Raw genomic sequence first — 20,296 nt, 5'->3', positions numbered from 1 at the left:
ACCTTTTTCTCTATCTTTTTTAATTTTATTATATTTTTTTCATTTAAAATTTGAAAAAAAAAAAAAAAATTAAAAATATTAGATTTAAAAATAAATAAAGAAAAATTAAATTTATTTCCTCTATTATTCTTATCAAATGCTTTATCAGCGAATTTAAAATATTTATCAACCGATCCGGAATCTGACAGTAAATTGTGTGCGAGTAACGCTTGATTCGTCCATTTATTATTATATAATTATTAAAGTTGGTTTCAAGTCCTTGCGATAAGAAAAGAAAATGAAGCAAAATGAAAGCAGTCTCCGTAAACTTAGTAACATTTCATCTAACAAACGATAAACTACTTGATTTTCGTGTGAACTTTAATGTGTTTATATTTTCTTCATTTATATAGACAATCAAAGTGTTCCGTTATCCGTTCAATTTGCATCAATGTTTAATTTCATTAAATTCGTTACTTTCATCAATCGAACCGCGACATCAATCGTTATATTTGTGAATAGTATTATGAACGGCAGCATTTTGTATTTCTTTAATTTCAAAACAACAACAAAAAAAACTTAATGACACCGAACCTCTTTATTTAGTGATGTAATTTACATCTTCAGTCAAGTATTTAAAACAAATATGCTCAAGTTGATTTGATGAAAATAAATAATTAAGATCGGCTGCCATTGCTTTGTGTGTTTTGTGATTTCGTTTCTTTATTGAATTGTTTTGATGTTATAGCGATTTTGCACAAACTTTGTTTCTCTCCACATTCAATACATAAAAAAAACAAATATGCGTTTCTATTTCTATCACTGCGTGATGAATGGTTTGTTGACTGAAAACAATGCCAATTTTCATTTAATGTAGACACAAAATGAATGAAAAATGTAGATGAGATTGGGCAGTATTTCAAGTGTCTGAAATCTAAATAGAGAATATAAACATGATAATGTAAGCAATATTTTTTATCCAAATGTGGTACATTCTCGATGACTGTTCAGTGTGATTTGTTTTGTTTTTGTACAATGGCATTTTTCCTCGATGAACATGCACGAACTGCACACATAATATATATCGATATAATTTCTATACACAACAATCACTAAAATTCGAATGAATGTTCCTCTTTGTTTTTTCTTTTTTAAGATCACGTGACACCTTTCATTGTATCTTCAATCGAACGCTTATGATTCAAATAAATAAAAAATGGTGATAAAATGGTATATTTTATGTATTGAACTGCCAAATCGAAATTAGCAAATCTATCAGCAAACCGTTTAAACAAAATTTCGCTCTCATTTTTACATTTAAACAAAAAAATAAACCATTCAAAAAAGTCATAATTTTCTCTCGTTGTTTTCCATGGCACAAACTGTATGGATGTAATGCGTATGTGGCGCTCGAATGTATAGCAGAAGACATTGCCGCGTAAAATTTGAAACCAATCGAAAATACATCGTTTATAACACGAAGTGCACTCATTTGCGTTCATGTCGGGCGTGCAATGTTTTAGTTTTTTTTACCAACACATATATGATGCACCCGGTCAAATAAAATGTCCAAAGGTTCCAAGCGAATTTTTTTTTTAAACTCGATTATATAAATATTTCAAAAGGTAATAATAATAACAGTTTATCTTGCACCAAATTAAAACATTTTACCACACAATCCGTGTTGTGTGTGCGCAATATTCGAATGATCGATATTATAGTGTGCTCATCACATTTATAGATTCACATATGCATATTATGCACGGCATCTATCTACACATTATCAATTCATTAACGTCTCACAAGTTTTAAGTGTAATGTTCGTTTTCGGATAAATAAGCCAATGTTTTTTTTGGACATCGTCGTTGTTGTCGCCACCGCTGCCATCGTCGTTCGTTGGCACTTGCGATCGTTGCGCACATTTTCACATCTCAAACATCGTTTTGGTTTTTGTCTCTCGACTGATCATAATTTAAACGTTTTCAATTTATTACGTCACATAAAGAACAACCATTCGTCAAATTCTCATTCCTCATCATCTCTCTCATTTGAGTTTTCCTCATCAGAAATACAATATTATATATAAAAATACATATAAAAAAATACATGTGTCAATTGAGATTAAAAAGAAGAGAAATTTAATTGTTACACACACAGAGATGTAAACGAAATTAAAAATTAAAAAAAAAAATTGCGTGGATTTAAATTTTTAAAAATGAAAAAAAAAAGATACAAAAACTATGTAGGTAATTAACGTTGTATGAAAAAACAACGACATGAATATAATGTCCTGAATACGCGCATAAATCTAATGATTCGAAACCATATGCATGATGTGTAATCACAATTTAGAAATTAACGAAATAATTGAAAATACCACTATATGGGTCGAATGGTATTTAAAACAAAATTTGTGGAGTTGAAGAATACCAGTCACACTCTCACACACAAAAACACACACATATATAGATATACATATATATAAAAAAACATGCATCCACCACCGAAAGAATGTTCGATCTTCCGGTGGGGCTATCTATTATTCTAAATTATCGAAAACGGAAAGTATGAACGAGAAAAAAAGGAGTGAAGAAAACCATGGACAACAAAATTAAACAACAACAACAACTACATACTACAACCAAAAAAAAAAAATAAAGAATCAAAAGAAATCGAGATTTTGTTTCATTGTTGACATATTCATATATTTTATAAAAAAAATAGGTTTAAACCAGTTGGTACTGGTTCGGAGAAATGTTTGTTACCAGCCAGCCACGAATTTAAACAAAACAAACAAAAATCTGTTGCATTCGTTCTAATGTTTATTACTTCATTCTAATAGAGATCGTTTAAATGCCATATGTCAATTTCCAATCATAAACATCCCCGAAAACAAACCACAAAAGAACTCCCATCCTACTTCAATACGCTTTATTATGTTCGTATCCTGTTCAAAAATCATGTACAAAACAAACAGAAATGAATGATATGAAAAATAAAACAACCAAACAAAATTGTTGAAAAATGCACGATCGTTTAATTCTCACAGAGTCTCATTGTCGTCACACCCCCCGTTTGGGGGTGCATATTTCAATGTGATGGCATTAAAATCAAACAAATCATCATTCCAACCATTCTTTAGACAAAAATGATGATAACGCGTTTTCCTACTATATACAAAACAAAGATACTACACTCACTCACACACACACATATATTTATATAAATAAACCAATTTGAACCAAATGTTGGACAAAAAGAAATTAAAACCAAAAATCATTATCTATTAGCAAAACAAAATTCAAAAAACATTCTTAAACGTCACAAAAACATAGATATTAAAAATTATGTAGATCTATGAATAGGTATATTTATCGCGTTCGTTCAAAAACAAGCAAATTATGAAGAGATACTGTTCCATAAAAAAGTGATCGATAAAATCGATGGCGAATCAAATCGAGATCGATTGAGTTTTGTTAACGCTTTGCTATAAACGTCAATTTATGTTCCTGCGGATAAACCTACCCCACGGGGTAAAGCAACCCAGAAAAACGAGAAACGTCGGATAAAAATTTGGTTTACCCCTCTGGAAAAATTTATCTGCAGAAATATAAGTTGAGTCGAAACGATTCGCTATTACAATCTTGGTGCAATATTTGAACCTGCTGTTAAAAAAACCCCAAAAAAAGAATATGTTTTTTTTCAGCATTAATTCTAAGAATGCCGTTAAATGAAAAAACCATTACAACAAAATAGACAAAACTAGAGACGTGATCGATTATCGACAATGTTCAAATAAAAAACAAAAATATAATTTTTTTTTACTAGAACAAACTGAATCCAATTAGAAAGAAAAATCATTCATGTGTACGCGAAATGATTTGTGAAACCTTAAAAAAAACGTATTTCCCCGTAAATAAACAATAGTTACATAAGTTCTGGAAAATCTGAAGCCGAATTAGTAAAAAAAAGATTGAATATACACATATACATTCCTAAACGCAATAATCGCATTTTAATGGATATCAGCAACGAATGATGTACGAAAAATTGCGACAAATTTATTACTTTCGTAATTTGTTGGCTATTATATGTGTACCTGCACATTCAAATCACAATTTTTATGCGAAGGAAAGACTTTAAATCCTACTATGGCCTTCACAACAAATAAAATAAACACAAAACATTCGAGAGAATTAAAACCAACGGATGAATGAATGAAAGAACAAATTTTCAATCGCATCAAACAACAGTTACAATTGCACATGATTGACGATTAAAAAGGTTCTTTTTCTTTCGAAAGCACCTCGCTTCGCCCAAATACACAGTGTACGATTATGCGTATATTTCATTTCGTGCGATCGACTTGAGTTGAACTCTCAAATTGACTACGGAGCATTTCATCAACCAGTTGAATGGCGCTCATGTAAATAGTGTCATTAATTCTTCTAATGCAAAAAAAAAAAAACAAATGGCGATTTTTGAACAATTTTTTATGTCTTACATCAACCCATTCCCGACATTTGACCCCCCTTCCCTCACCGAATACATGGATCGATGCACAATCGATGGTTGGAAATCCATTTCGGAGTGAGAATGTGAGAAGAAAAAAAACGCCTTTGACCAAAATAATACAACAACAAACACACAAAAATGTTCGTATTTTTCTCTTCATTCATACAATACTTACACCAAATCAATCATTTCCGTTCTTTCACCACCCTGAATTAATTTCCTTTTTCAATTATTTCGAGTGCAAACAATTACACAAACACACACATTTAAATGAAGAAAAAAAAACACACACATAGATGAACACATGCAGATCAACAAAAAAAAATTATAGCGCATACTGAATCTATACTACATAAGTTAAACAACAGTAAATAAATATATACATACAGCACATTGCAAGTGCTTCAGTTTCAAGTTTGACGCAAAATAATGTGCATATTTCTGACATGGTAACCGTTACAACTGCGCACATATTTCCATCAATACAGAAGCCACCATCGAACGGTATACTTTGTACGAATCATACGAATATCAGAGCCATAAACAAATCGGGAAATTTAACAGCAGTAATTCGCGTCCATAGTATATAAAACACAACACCTGAATTTTCAATGAACACGCACAATTACACTGAAGTTTGATATTTCCATTCGATTTATCGACGACCGTTAAAAACGCCAAACCCTGCGTGTGTGTGCGCACATTGAATTGTATATGCAAGGTTTTTGCATTATCTACTAAGGACGTGCACTATCAGGCGCAACATTTTCGGCTCTGACCACGAAATCGCTCTGTAGAAAGTGTATGCCGTTGTACGAAACATATTTTTGTTTTTCAATGTAAGCGAAAAAAAAAATAGTTCACACTTGCCAACCGATAGCACTTGCAATGATCTGAACATATATAGATATTAAATTAAAGGACAAAAAAGAAAAAAAAAGTTGATGATAATGATAACACGAAAAAATAATAAAATAATGTTTAATTCAAATTTAGTTTTTCTATTTACAACACATGTATAAAAAAATATATGATATTGTTTTATTGAACGACCCAAACTACCATTTTTGCACATGAAATTTAAAAATTAAGCAAAAGGCATGTGTACATACTTAAAAAAAATAATAACTGAAAGAATGTGAGAGGACAGAGAAATGGAAATTAGTAGCAAAACAAAACAAGAAGTATATATATGAAATTAATGTTATTTTATAATAATTATATAAAAAAAAGTGAGAGACGAAGGGAAAATATTAGATTTAATTACTTTAGAGACAGATAGCTGAAAATTAAAAATGAAATGAGATGATTAAGTAAATAAACCAAAAAAATCACTTAGTGAGACAAACCAATCCAAGCGAAGATTAAGATTATGGTGAAAAAAACTGAGAGAAAATTCAAAATCAGAAATGAAAGAAAATTATTAATTTGTTTAACAAGAAATAAAATATATTGTATGTATAAGATGAAAAAATTGAAAAATTTGTCTTTTATTTCCTTGTATGTTTTTTTAATTGTTTATTAGACTTCAATTGGATGCTCGATTGAAATTCAATTTTAGCTCTTTATTTCGAATAAAATCGTTTTCATAGAGATTTTTACGTAACATTTGGATCAAATCAATTTGAGCTTATATTTTGAATAAATCAATCTGCGTATTTTCATCCATGAGCAAAATAGCAGACAGGAAATCAATCCGTAATATGTCACAATGAATATGGCAGACCTTCTGCTGGAGTAATAATAGTAAGTGATGCATTTTGATTCAACTACTATATTTTTTATTTATAAAAAAAAAATCACAGCATTTAAAAAAAATTTCATGAAATCTTTTAAATTAGAAGGAATTATCTTATGAGAATATAAAATTTACTTCAAGGAATCTACTTTATTTTAAGTAAACAGAGATAAAATTCGATTTTTTTAAGTTTTCAATCAACGGTTCGTTCCAACAAAAGATCATTCGCGGGAAGTTTTAATTTGCTTCTTCGATTTAAAGAAAAATGCAACTGAAGCATATCGTTTACTCACTGAAGCCTATCCTGACTATGATGTAGACGTTAGAATGTGTCAGCGTTGGTTTGCGCGCTTCAAAAGTGGTGATTTCGACACAAAAAACAAAGAACGTCCTGGGCAGCCAAAAAAGATTGAAGATGAAGAATTGGAGGTATTACTCGATCAAGATTCGTGTCAAACTCAAGAAGAACTTGCGAAATCATTAGGAGTGACTCACCAAGCCATTTCAAAACGTTTAAAAGCATTAGGATTCATTCAAAAGCAAGGAAATTGGGTACCACATGAATTGAAACCAATAGACGTTGAAAGACGATTTTGCATTTCCGAAATGCTGCTTGAGCGCCACAAAAGAAAGTCGTTTTTGCATCGAATTGTTACTGGTGATGAAAAATGGATTCATTACGAAACGCCCAAGCAAGATATCCATTGTGCTAAGGTAATGCTCTGTATTTGGTGGGATCAGAAGGGTGTCCTCTATTATGAGCTGTTAAAACCGGGTGAAACGATCACGGGAGACCTGTATCGAACACAATTGATCCGTTTAAAGAGAGCATTGAACGAAAAACGGCCAGAATATGCGACCGGACATGAGTCAATAATTTTCCATCATTACAACGCTCGGCATCATATTGCTCAACCGGTTAAAAACTAGTTGGAAAATAGTGGATGGGAAGCTTTGCCAGACATTGCCCCTTCTGACTATCACTTGTTTCGATCGATGCAGAATGCCATGTCTGGAATACGCTTCACTTCAATTGAAGGTATCAAAAAATAAACCTCAAAAAATGAGCAGTTCTTTTGGCGCGGAATCCATATGCTACCAGAAAGATGGGAAAAGGTTATAGCTTCCGATGGCCAATACTTTGAATGACATGTTATTTACAGAATTTATGAAATAAAGTTTTATTTTTACCAAAAAAACGACATTTTTAAGTTGCACTACCAATATACTTAAACGTTTGATTGAAATACTCAATAAAAGAACTTTTAAAAGTAAGCAACAGATGGCGCTATTAATTCGTTTCACAATTCTTAGAAAAATTTCACGAAATAATAAGTTAAATTTGTGGAAATAACATAGTTCGATGATGAAATTCTCCAATTTTTTTTATAAGAATCCAATTCATATTTATTCATACGAAAAATGACATTTCGCGATGAAAAACACAGACTGTATTAGTAAAACAATTCTTAATCAAATATTTTACTATATGAAAATAAGTGATTTTTACAAAATTAACACATCTGACAAAGTGTTTGCTTTATAAAGATAGAAGAAAAAAACAGAATTCAACATTTATTCGATTTGGAAGTCCGAATTAGACAGATGCACTTTTTCTGCATTCGTATTTTCAGCTACTTTGTGATCCGGTCCAACCAGGCAATTTTTCAACACGCAACCCCTTCGAATTACTGCTTTATCACAGATTACACTGTTTTCAATGATGCAGCTAAATATTTAATTGAACAATAAAATACATTAAATTAGAGGGAATAAACGAATCCAAAAAAGTCGAATGTATTCAAAACTAACCCTTCCTCAATCAGGACGTCATTCATTAAAACACTATTTGAAATACGGGTTTTCGGATTGACTGTACTACTTGTGCCTAAAATGCATTTTTTCAACGATGTTTTTTCGGAAATTTTCGTGGACGCAGCAACAGCACACTCAGTCATTTGTGTGGAATCTATAGAGGCCTGTGGTGATACCAATGCTGGAGCTTGCTTGGGAAAGAGTTGCTCCCATAATTCAAATATCTAAAACGAATTCAAAAAAAAGAAACAAATGTAATCCAAGTATTTCGATTGAAATTTAAAAAAAGGAAACGAACCTTTTGATTAATTGTACAATAAGACAGTGTTGTATTCACTCGAATGCCAAAACAATTCTCTTGTGGATTCAATGCATAGCATCGAATCAAATCGTCGCTGAATGGATTTCGATTGACCGAATCGTTGAATGATGATGTTTCCGTAATTTTCTGATCAAATTCATTTTGTTTGATAAACTGAATGATGTCACCTTGCTTTGTATTTACATTGACCATCGAAAATGGTTTTTCATTTTCGTGCTTTGTCACACGTGCCAATTGTTTTTTCACAATGTACGGAATCAGTTCACCTTTCAGTGAAAATACTTGCATATTCTGTGGGAATATAGAAAATTGAAATTTCATTTGCGCGCCCAACTCGACTCCATAAGGATATTCAAAACGTACCGTTTTCAAGTAGTCAATGACCCATTTCTTAATAATGTAAATATGCGAATCGATTAAGCGACTGTGCATTGTGATGTGACCATATCGATGCAGCAAATGGTATGGCAAATTCAATGTTTCATCATAGTCACTGGTCGACGCAAGGAACGCCAAACGTTGTGTACCCGGTTGAATACCAATCAAATCACGATCTATTGAAAATGTTTAAAAACATTTTACAAATTGATGAAACCAAATGCCAACCGTTTATCTAACGAAATGGTTTTACCGTGTTTATGTTTTGTTTTCGGCCCCGGCACAATAGTATCGGCTTCCAAACCGCCTTTGAACAATTGAGCCACAATCGATGCATTCGTCTTTCGGAAACAGTTTAGCATTGAGAACAGATCGATGTTTGTGATGGTGTCGCATGATACGATAACGAAATCACATTTAATACTGAAAAATCAAACAAAATACCGTTGATAAAAGTGTAAAATCACACACTGAAAGAGAGTAGAATGAATCTCTTACCGATCTGAAATGTGTCTCAGCGCTTCGGCTGTTCCGAAATTCGAATCGGCGGGCAGTGTTACGAAATCCAATTTCGCCTTGATTGGTGTACGTTCAATTGCTTGTTGAATATCAAATCGTTCTGATTCCAGAACAATAACTATGATTTCTTGAAATCCGTGCCTTTGTAGCATCTCCAATGGATAGAAAATCATTGGATATGGACCAATCGGCAACAAACATTTGAGCCGTTCACCAGTTAGCTCCTGAAAACGTGTTCCACGACCGCCAGCCAATACAATCGCTTGAAACTCCATTTGCGTCATTGTTTTCTTTTAATGGAAACTATTACTTTTGCTAAAATAATTTCAATAAAAATACGGGCCAACTAGTTTTTGGTTACGGTATGTATTGTATGTGAGACAACTGTCAGTCGGGTAAAGTGCATTCAAAATATACGCACGGACTACATAACTGTCAACAGAGAAATACTTACGCCTAAAGTACGGAGCAATTTTTTGTTCATTCACCTGCAAGCAAAAACATATTCATTATTTATTTTTTTGTTGGCGTGACGGTATCCATCCATAATAAATGAATCAATTTTGAATTGCTATTCATTTAATATCAACTCAATCATTTTTATGCCATCAAAAGCGTTAAAATGAAATAAATGAAAAAAACGACAACCCAATTCAATGTGAATATGTGATATAAATTGAATGCATTCCAATATGTGAGTGTAAAAGAGACCACTATAGTGTTTTGCGGTCTATGCGTCGACGCAATGAGTCAATCACAAAACGACAGAGATGGAATACACAACATATTCTGCTTTATCGTTGAAATTATTGAAAAGAGTAAAAAGGAACGAATTGATTGAATAGCTCAGCAAAATAAATACCTTGAAGCAAGAGTTAGAAACTTCAACTATAAAAAAAAAAAAAATCTGTCAATAAGAGAGACTCGCACATCTCAATATTTTAAGTGACCAAAACGAAAAACGAAAACAAATTCAAGGCAATGGCAGCTATAGAACCATTGACATTGGGCAAAGGTATTCAAGAATCAATTTGGATATAAAATCAACTTTTTATGGCATGTGATTGATCAAGTGTTGTAAAAACTTTCTCTCCTGTCACAACACAAAAACAAAACGAAACTAACTGGGTGTTGTTTAGCACATTGGAAAAGAGTGTTTGCCAAATATTTGTTGCAAACTATGAATGGGTCACAGTCGCTTAAGTGATAATTTTGAGACTACACCCATCCCATTGTATATATGCATAAAGTCATTGTGTTTTCACTGTCAACATTTTGTTTAACCCAATTTTCTACCAAATTCTTTTCGCACAGATGTTGAACGATGCATTGAACTTTTGGATAAATTACAAAATAGCGGCGAAGTTCCAGCACATAAATTGGCTGAATTACAGAAAGTATTGCAAAGTGATTTTCTGAGTGCGGTACGTGAAGTGTACGAGCATGTTTATGAAACGGTTGACATTCAAGGTTCACAAGATGTTCGAGCATCGGCCACGGCCAAAGCAACCGTAGCTGCATTTGCAGCAAGTGAAGGGCATGCACATCCACGCGTTGTTGAATTGCCAAAAACGGACGAAGGTCTTGGTTTCAATGTGATGGGTGGCAAAGAACAAAATTCACCCATTTATATATCACGCATCATACCAGGTGGTGTAGCCGATCGTCATGGTAGTTTAAAACGTGGCGATCAATTGCTTTCGGTTAATGGTGTTGTAAGTTTTCTTCTTTTTTTTTTTAATCACAAATTTGCGTGAAATATTCAATATTTTTTTTTTGATTTTGGTTTTTTATCCAATTTTCAGTCGGTTGATGGCGAGAATCACGAGAAAGCCGTTGAACTATTGAAACAGGCCGTTGGCTCTGTTAAGCTTGTTGTGCGCTATACACCAAAAGTGCTTGAAGAAATGGAACTTCGATTTGATAAACAACGTGCGGCACGTAGACGTCCATATCAATAAATGAAATTTGAAGCCAAGCATTTAAAACATATAGCGAAAATATAAAAAACAAACACATAAATATTATTCGAAGATAAAAACAACAATAACAAAATGTGTCATTTGTTAAAGTATTGATCATCTGTCATTTATTCTTTTTCATAATGCTCAAACATAGTTTAACGCTGGTACCATTCGAAAGCAATAATTGTACCCGCATTGGCTGAACACTTTGACGGCCGGATTTTCTGACATAAACAAAAAAATTGGCCCCGAATCGTTTCATCAATTCATTCATTTCCTATCTGTCATACACACACACACACACACACACATCCCATCTCATTTATTTTATAAATTGAAGTGTATTTTTTATTTTTTATTAATTAGATAAAAAGAAATATATAATTATTATAATTGTGTTAATTGTGAAAAACATGCCCAGGAAAAAATCAGAAATTATATGTTCTTTTTGTTTTGTAGAGAAAAAAAAATGAATTTATGTCAGCGAAAAATAAAATAAAGAAAACATACATTGCTCTTCTTGTGAATGAATTTAACATAAAACACATTTATTCGCAAACTTTTCTAACAATAAATACAATTTCATTTTATTTCGCTTCTGCTGGATTTTCAGTAGATGCTGCCAATTTTCTAGCTTCATAAATATCATCATGTACATCGGCCGAATCGAGAATCTTTAATTTTGGCATAACACATTCGAGTTCGGCACACGCCAACTGAAACGACGTCGATCGATTTGCCGTGTCCATTACGATTGCTTTTAGAGTGCGTAATTTTGGTACGGCAAATAGTGCATTTGCTGTTATACTAGTGCCAGATACATCGAGAATTTCAATATTGTCAAATTGATTTCCACACAATCGATCCATACACCAATCGTCAAAAAGCTTCACATCTCGTAGTGAAAAATATTTTAAATGATGCAAACGACGAACATTTTCCAGTCCTTCGTACATTAGATCCATACCATCGCATTTAATTGCATCGATAAGATATTCGGGATCATAGAGCCGTGGTAGATCGTATTCATCGTGCTCATTACTTTTAATCCATTCTTTGGAACGAGTGAATCTATTCATAAAAATATAGAAACCGAATAAATACCACCATAATTCTTTCATTTTTCATCATGAAGCGTATTCTATTTCGAGGAAGAACAACCGACTCACCTCACTTGACCACCCCGTGCCACGAGAAAATGTGCAGCTGCCAAGTCATTGCCCAGCATACGATGACGATCCGTTAGAAAACGTTGGTCTTTTGCCATCATTTCGTGTCTTTTTAATTCAATTGATCTCAAAATATTGGTTTTATCCAATGGCCGTTGCATGATTTCTAAAAAATGTCTTGTACGTTCGGGTGCAAGCAGACGCAAACCTTCTGTCAAAAAGGTTCTTTGTCTGGTTACTGGTTTCCGCCATTGTAGTTTTTCCATTGAGCTCTCGATGCGCCGTTCAACATCCGACAATGGATTTGGTTCAGTTTCCGAGAAAAATCGTGGCTCCTCTTTATCAGATAATTGGAAAAAGCTTCGTTTCTTTCGATCAAACCAACCGAATCGTTTTAAAACGATGTTATGCTGTTGTGGACACAACAAAATTTGCTGTATTCCCGATTTATTCACGTGCATATTGTGGGGAACAAATAATGTGCTTTATAAAAAATAAATTGCATTAAAATTGTATTTATTGCCGAATTTTTTTACACTGGATTCACACACACCAAATTTTGTTCACTGTTTTGACACTTTTAGTCAGTGACGATAATAAATGTCAGTTGAATGACATAACCTCTTCAATCGTGCTTGACTTTTAATCGAAATTTATTTGTTTTTATAAGCAATGCCAATTCAAGTCACACAGACCCGTTTATTGCATCATTTTTAAATAAAAAAAGTTTAAAAAATTTAGCAAGAACAAAATGCGAACACCATTAGCAGCAAGTGAACAGGATCCCTGTTGGAAAGTAAGTAAAATGCAATAATTTTTCCCTTTTTGAAGCGAGAAAGTCGTACAGTTGTTATTCGATTAATTACTTTTTTGGAAATTGAATAGGAGAGACAACAGATGCTGAAATGTCTTGATGCAAATAATTACGATAAGGATAAGTGTGAGGCTTTTATCCAAAATGGAAAAAAATGCAAAGAATTTTGGGTAAGACTTTATGATTATGAAGAAAAAAAAGGTTTTTACATAAAATGTATTCTGATCATTTCAGTTGAATATTGCAATTGAACGTCGTTCCAATAGGACATTTCCGGAGTACCCGGTTGGCGAAGAGCGAGAAAAAATAAAAGCCGAACGGATGAAAATGTATCAAAAGCCAACAATTCACATAAAAAAATAGTGACTGTAATTTAGTTTAAGTTAGGCATATAGGCATGACTGCTGTTCGTCGCCGATTTTTAAAATGAGCAATATTCCTGAAATATAATGCTGCAATTTGATTTGTTTTATTTTATTTATTCGATTACAAATATTGGAAAGAAGGATTTCATTATTCTCTTAATTTGTTTGTTGTTTCTCTGTGTATGTGTACAGTTTGAATACGTTGAGTTTGTGTGACTTTTTGTGTGATTTTTCGATTATTTTTTTCTCTTTGACACATTGAACCTGGCTGCAATGTGAAAACGCGACTCGAATTTACCTATATAAATTTGGAAGATTTTTTCTTTGAATGTGTTGTTTGTTTGTTTCGGATATATCTTTAACAATCAGAAGAAGAAATCGTTGCCGTTTTGTTCAATTTAATTTTTCACATCGTCCTCACTGCTGCCACCATCTTCATCGTCTTTTTCGTCACCATTTTCACCATCGTTGTATGATATACCCTCTTCATTTTCTTCATCTTCATCGCCGTCAACTAATGCATTTTCGGCTTCAGCACGTTCCATTCGGCGTGCCAAATCAGCTTCATCCGTTGCGGTTACAACTTTCGGCTGCAAATGAATCGTTGAAGAAAAAAGACATTTTCACATTAAATTTCAGAGAAATATTCTTTGTTGATCATATGTACTTACCGCCATGTTCACCGTAAATACACCACCAAGTTTCGTAATTGTTTCTCGAATTCGTTCAATGGCATTTTCCAGCGCTTTTAATCCATCGGCTTTTTCGGGCGTTGACGTTGTCATTACTATATGATAATAAGATATACATTGAGACATTATTGAATTGAATGTATTGCCAGAGAATTAAAATGTATCTTTTCTTCTTATATCAGCCAAAAAAGTAAAGCAATAAAAGAATTCAATTGAGGACACTCACCATATAATGGAGGAGCAATGAGATTGATTTTAATTGGTAGCTCTTCGGTGGATGTTTCTAATCCAGCGCGTAATGCTTCTTTGACCGCATCAATTCCTTCATATTCATAGCAGGCACATTCGATGTCAGCACGAATTTTAACTGCCTGCGACGTCAATTTTCGTCGAATATTATTCAATAGCACCTCTCTGGTTTTATCTTCCAAACCGCATTCGTCCAAAATTGATGGATCAACCACCGCTTGCTTGAATACGTCGTATGCGGCCGCTTTATTTTTATATTTTTCTTCAAAGTGCCAGGCCGTTTTTTGATACAATTCTTCCAGTTGTTCGTCTGTTTCGAATTTTAAAATATCGGCCACATGACGTAATATTGAATTGACCGCTTTCGCCTTGGCAAAACGTTCTGTACACTTGTCTACATCTTCAGGTGATACACGACGTTTTGACAGATCAATATAGCCTGAAATTTATTCAAATGAATACATAAATAAATGCATTTTATCTTTAAAAAGAAAACGATGATCGATAATGATGCGATGGCCTTACCTTTTTCCTTGTCAACACGAATAACGACTACCGGTTCGGTTTTGCCCACACGAATTAATTTGTTTATCGAACGAATACGCCGTCGTGACAATTCCGACAACAAAATCATACCTTCGATATTATTATATTCCAAAAGGTAAACGTATGCGCCCATTTCGGCGATTGCACGGACATTGACCATGACAACATCGTCAACCTAATATCCAATAAAAAAACAAAACCATTCCATTCATTTCACAATATGAGCATATACTTTCACATTATTTTCATGAAAAGTGACTCAAGTCACTTACCTCAGGGTATTTTTCTTTGTAAAATCTACAACTCAGTACAACCATTTTGTATACACCAATTTCCTGCCAAATAAATATTAAAAAAATTTGGTCAATTACGATATTTCGTAAAATATTGCACGATGTTCAATTGAAAAAATATATATATCGTTTGAATGCTTGTGAAATAGTTCGCCACAAGAATGCAATCGTTAACGTCATCGGTTATCGTTTAATATAATTCACAACAAAATTTCATTCAATACACAGAGAAAAAAACCATTCAGAGATTATTATAGGTTATGAACTTTGGTATATTGAATTTGCACTAAACCGCAACGAAATTCTTTGACCGAACGAAGATTTCGGCAAATATTTTACACTCACACATATATGTATTCGCGAATAAAAAAATATATATTTAAAAACGAAAATTATTTGAAACGCCGGTGATAATTAGGTAGTGCACAAAATTTACCTTTCACACACAAAAAAATGAATTATTTCTTCGATTCTTTCCTTTTAAAATAGTTTGAGCTCTAATTTCCAGTGATAAACATGTGGCAGCTACACGGGAATATCGAGTACAGTGTGTGTTGAGTACGATTTGCGGCAATATCGTTGACATTTACACAAGAGAGAGAGTAGGAGAAATCGAGTGTGTTAATGATGGAAACGCGTAACGATGCAGATGTCAAATTTTTTTTCGGGCCAGTTCAACTTAAAACTGAACCGAAATCAAATACGGACAGCAACAAAAATGGCAGCCACTCATTAAGATAAATTATACAAAAAATTGTTTGTCCCATTGATTTTCTAATGTCCTGCCAAACTATACAAACATTATTAAAATGTTTAATCGAGAAATTCCAATGAAGTCAAACCATATATGGATATTATTCCCGATCATTTCATTTCGCTTGAATTTCTACTGTTTCATTTTGACATTTTGTAAACAAACCGCAAAACATGAATTGTAAACCAAATAAATGTTTCCATTCTATGCAAGAACATGAACGATAGAAAAATATTGCCATTTTTATAAATAATTTATAATAAATTTACAACCAATGTTGCAACATTTATTTATTGAACATGAATTTCGATTTGGAGCGAAATATTAAATTTTTCGGTAATAAAGCATGAATAAGCTGGTGCCATCTAACGAAAATACCAAAAAGTACACAGAACAGTACATTTTTCAGAATAAGTATTTCTACTTTAAGTGCACATAGCAATGATTTATGTTTGTTGACTTCGATGTAATGTCAAATCGGTTTTGTTGTGTTTTCAATATTGTGAGTGTCTATGACATTCAGTGAAATTGTATTTTGGATTTTTTACTTTTCATAAGAACAAAATTCTCATAAATTCAAAAGAATGAGTTGAAAAAGTGGGAAAACCCCCTTGGACTAGATAAACCCTGCAATAGATCGAACTACAATTGTTGAAAAATCACATCGACACAATGAAATTGTCCAAGTATCTTCATTCGCTTGCAGTCAATATAAATCGAGGCGAGGGCAAATATTTTAATACATATATATTTTTGGCTGTGTTACGAGTGTGTTTGGTATTTTTACCGCAATCCGGCTACATTCATCCTGATGAATTTTTTCAATCGGTGGAAATTCCGACGGGTAACTTTGGATGAAAAAAAGAGAATACAGTTTAATATGTGTGAAATATAAATGGTTTTTCCTCACTTTGATTGCAGGCGAAGAGTTCAAATTGGAGCATACACGAACATGGGAATTCAATAATACGATGCCAATTCGAAGTATGGCATTGCCACTAGTCATTTATCGCCTAACATTGAATGTGTACGGCTTCTTGGCAATGTATGTACAATTTTTAACGGGATGGCAAATTTGTACACCGTATGCGATATTCGTTGTGCCGCGTTTGATAATGTGTTTGATATCATTTGTGAGTGATTGGAGCCTCTATAAAATCTGCACCACATACGCTCTACGATATGACGTTCGATTGTTGGCGTTGGCCAGTTCCGTTGTTAGCATTGTCTTTAGCACTCGAACATTTTCAAATAACATTGAAATGGCATTGTGTTCGCTACTTTTGTACGTGGTCGCTGATTGCATGATGCACACGAACAGTGTAATTTTTCAACGTAAATTTCTCGATGAGAAGTACAATGCATGCAAAACGATAGTGGAAAAGGTGAAGGTGCATAAATTACGTTACATTCTACCATCGTATCGTGTCAACAAATGCTATATTGTATCAACGATATGTGTGATTGGTTGTTTTAATCGGCCGACATTTTTATTTTTTGGATTGCCGATCGTCTTCTTTTGGATGTATCGCGGTATGGACGCCAAAACGATCTCATTTGTTGACTTTCATTTGAGGTTTTTCAGTTTGCTCGCATGTGGTATTCCCGTTGTAATTCTATTCATTGTCGCTGATTCACTTTATTATGGATTTTTAACCTTGTCAGAAATTCAATATATGGAAGTTGACATCAATAATTTTGTGGTGACACCGTTGAATTTCATCCGATACAACATTGATCCGGTGAATACAGCTGCACACGGTGTTCATCCAAAATATTTACATGTTTTAGTTAACATTCCACTTTTGTATAATATTCTTGGTGTGATTGCCGTCTGTTCGTTTGGACATTTGTTGTACAGGTTTGCATAATTTTCAATCGTTTGTTCAGATAAAGTTGATTCAATCGTTTATTTTCTTTCGATTTTCGCCTCATTTCAGATTTTCACGAAACGAATATCTTCATTTGCCCCGTGCTCAATCGATCGTTTCCCTCATGAATGCAGCGATTTTTGTTCCAGTTGCTTTGCTATCGCTTGTCAATCATCAAGAACCACGATTTCTGCTGCCTATTACATTACCTATTATAATTTTACACGCTCCAAAGCTAATCACTGGTTTTTGCATTACAAATCCATTTAGCGAGACAAATCGTCTCGGTGAATTCGTGTATCGTCATTTCTTATGTACAAAAGCAAGTGCAAATCGTCTATTAAAATGTTGGTATGCGGGCAACACAATTTTGGCCATCTTTTTCGGAATTATTCACCAGGGTGGAGTTATCCAATTGACGGAATATTTTCAACAAAATCAAATGACCACATTCCAACAGCACAGCACAAGTTCAAATGTATTTCTAGTTACCAGTCATTTGTATAATATACCAACATCATACCTATTTCAACCGAGCACCGAAACAATTCTTATTAATCCCGAAAATGGTCAAAAGTATACACGAAAAAAGCAATTCTTTTTATATGAATACGGTGGTTTGCCGATGGATGAACTACAGCAAAAGATAAAACTACTGTTAGATTTTAATGAATTGCGATTGCACAACAATCAACAAAATTATAAACTTTATTTAGCCATTCCGTCTAGTTTAACGGAAGAGCTTAGCATAGCATTATTTAAAAGCAATTATACAATGATCAAATATCAACGGATCAAATCATTTTATCCACATTTATCGACAGAAGCATTACCAAATTTTTTCCGTCATCATCAAACCGAAATCCGTACCGATGTTTTTAATGTTGAACAAAAATGTAGTTTCTACGAAAATTACGAAGAAATTAGCCCATATTCTACAAGCGGAATATTGAGAAAATTTTCAGCAATTATTCATCAGTTTGGCTTGGTACTATATCGCGTTGAAGTACGACACCGAAATACTTTTTCTCAATAAATGTCACCACCGTGGAGTGGTGGCACCCACACAGTGTCTTTTTTTTCGCTTGCAAAAATTATTTTGAATGACAAATAAAAATGTGTGCAAATTGCACAATAGCGAAAATATATTAGTTGATCTAGTATTTACTTTAATCATCCATGGTAGTCAAATTCCGGTCGATGTCAAATTTTAAAAATCAAAACACCGAAAAATGTTACCCGAAATTCGTACACCACCAAAGTATATCTTATTAAAATGTCCAAACTATACATATGTACAATTCAAATATGTTATTAGATTTGAAAAATTTCATTTGGGTGGAAAAAATGCACCTGTCCTTATTTTAATTCGGCACTCGCAATTGTGGTTTTTCAATGGAAACTATTTGAATTATATAAATACGCTTAAAAACAATCAATTTTCTCGCATAAGTCTTTAGGTTTATAACAAATAAATGGCAATTTCACTTGAACCAATACATTCGCGTATCTTTTTAATTAGTTTATTTATGCTTAAAATGAGAGCGCTTAGAACCAATTCCTAAGTTTGAGCTCATGTCATCTAATAAATGCAACATTTTTTTCTTTATTACAATTAAAACCATTGAAATTTGATGAAATTTTCGATTTTCAATGTCTCTAATAGGACGGATATAGATATATCATTGAAATAAATAATAAACTTCTCTCACTCATACAAACTACTAATTTGAATTGAAAGAACTGTTGCTAATCTTATTAACAATGAAAAACATTGTCACCAACACATTTCAACTATCCGAATTTGAATGAGAGTAATAACAAATGAAATCAAAGAGAAAAAAAAAATATGTGTTGTCACTCTGGATTTGTAAATGATAGCCTTCGCTTATTGAAACGGAGTTCATGATTGAAAGCTGCACGAGAGTTATTAGTAAAGATAAGTAAAAGTCAATTTCTCAATGAAATAAATTGTCACCAATCAAAATTTGATGTAATGTGCGATACGCTTACAAATCATCCAAAACTAGTGGCTGATCTAGTGGATTTTTACTGAAATAATGAAGGAAACGATGGATTATATTTCGTCCAAATGGCATAGTAGGTGTATTTCAGTGCCAATTATGACGCGCAAGTAATCAATCATTTTACTTTAAATGTAAATCTTCGAGAAATTGTCACTCACCTCAAATATGATGTAACCACGATTTTTACCTGGTTATCTACTAAGCGAGTACTTTTATAACTGCAATCAAGGCCAACTGTAAACAAAAATTTGAAATCAAGACTAAAGAAACAAAAAATTGCCCAGTA

General features: G+C 33.1%; 6 protein-coding genes across 7 annotated transcripts; 3 read left to right on the top strand and 3 right to left on the bottom strand.

Annotated features, from left to right (window-relative positions):
- Positions 1-7,737: 7,737 nt before the first annotated feature.
- On the bottom strand, positions 7,738-9,646 carry LOC116347374 (translation initiation factor eIF-2B subunit gamma-like). The gene is made up of 6 exons (XM_031777950.1): positions 9,246-9,646; positions 9,001-9,170; positions 8,733-8,923; positions 8,346-8,660; positions 8,045-8,271; positions 7,738-7,961 (listed from the first exon to the last, which is right to left on the bottom strand). The coding sequence occupies exons 1-6, from the start codon at positions 9,548-9,550 to the stop codon at positions 7,808-7,810; spliced, it is 1,362 nt and encodes a 453-aa protein (XP_031633810.1). The 5' UTR covers positions 9,551-9,646; the 3' UTR covers positions 7,738-7,807.
- Positions 9,647-10,005: 359 nt separating this feature from the next.
- Positions 10,006-11,761, top strand: LOC116347414 (protein lin-7 homolog C). Its single transcript, XM_031777994.1, has 3 exons — positions 10,006-10,281; positions 10,581-10,981; positions 11,072-11,761. The coding sequence occupies exons 1-3, from the start codon at positions 10,248-10,250 to the stop codon at positions 11,225-11,227; spliced, it is 591 nt and encodes a 196-aa protein (XP_031633854.1). The 5' UTR covers positions 10,006-10,247; the 3' UTR covers positions 11,228-11,761.
- On the bottom strand, positions 11,745-13,008 carry LOC116347393 (distal membrane-arm assembly complex protein 2). Its single transcript, XM_031777974.1, has 2 exons — positions 12,400-13,008; positions 11,745-12,301 (listed from the first exon to the last, which is right to left on the bottom strand). The coding sequence occupies exons 1-2, from the start codon at positions 12,858-12,860 to the stop codon at positions 11,818-11,820; spliced, it is 945 nt and encodes a 314-aa protein (XP_031633834.1). The 5' UTR covers positions 12,861-13,008; the 3' UTR covers positions 11,745-11,817.
- A 14-nt stretch (positions 13,009-13,022) lies between these two features.
- LOC116347424 (coiled-coil-helix-coiled-coil-helix domain-containing protein 7) lies at positions 13,023-13,676 on the top strand. The gene is made up of 3 exons (XM_031778004.1): positions 13,023-13,195; positions 13,285-13,383; positions 13,448-13,676. The coding sequence occupies exons 1-3, from the start codon at positions 13,151-13,153 to the stop codon at positions 13,574-13,576; spliced, it is 273 nt and encodes a 90-aa protein (XP_031633864.1). The 5' UTR covers positions 13,023-13,150; the 3' UTR covers positions 13,577-13,676.
- Positions 13,659-15,932, bottom strand: LOC116347383 (eukaryotic translation initiation factor 2 subunit 1). Its single transcript, XM_031777962.1, has 6 exons — positions 15,795-15,932; positions 15,338-15,400; positions 15,045-15,240; positions 14,497-14,958; positions 14,250-14,365; positions 13,659-14,168 (listed from the first exon to the last, which is right to left on the bottom strand). The coding sequence occupies exons 2-6, from the start codon at positions 15,380-15,382 to the stop codon at positions 13,977-13,979; spliced, it is 1,011 nt and encodes a 336-aa protein (XP_031633822.1). The 5' UTR covers positions 15,383-15,400; positions 15,795-15,932; the 3' UTR covers positions 13,659-13,976.
- Positions 15,933-16,585: 653 nt separating this feature from the next.
- Positions 16,586-19,480, top strand: LOC116347354 (GPI mannosyltransferase 4). 2 transcript variants are annotated; one of them, XM_031777931.1, is made up of 4 exons: positions 16,586-16,956; positions 17,034-17,711; positions 17,778-17,973; positions 18,053-19,480. In XM_031777931.1, the coding sequence occupies exons 1-4, from the start codon at positions 16,785-16,787 to the stop codon at positions 19,017-19,019; spliced, it is 2,013 nt and encodes a 670-aa protein (XP_031633791.1). In that variant the 5' UTR covers positions 16,586-16,784; the 3' UTR covers positions 19,020-19,480. The 2 variants fall into 2 exon arrangements, with proteins under 2 accessions (XP_031633791.1, XP_031633781.1); XM_031777921.1 differs by having other exon boundaries at positions 17,034-17,973.
- Positions 19,481-20,296: the final 816 nt, after the last annotated feature.

Source organism: Contarinia nasturtii, unplaced genomic scaffold (assembly GCF_009176525.2).
Source record: "Contarinia nasturtii isolate CC-2019 unplaced genomic scaffold, AAFC_CNas_1.1 Cnas_scaffold_129, whole genome shotgun sequence".
Lineage (NCBI taxonomy): Eukaryota > Metazoa > Arthropoda > Insecta > Diptera > Cecidomyiidae > Contarinia > Contarinia nasturtii.
Note: the sequence above shows the minus strand (reverse complement) of the source record. Positions and strands in the feature narration are given on the sequence as shown.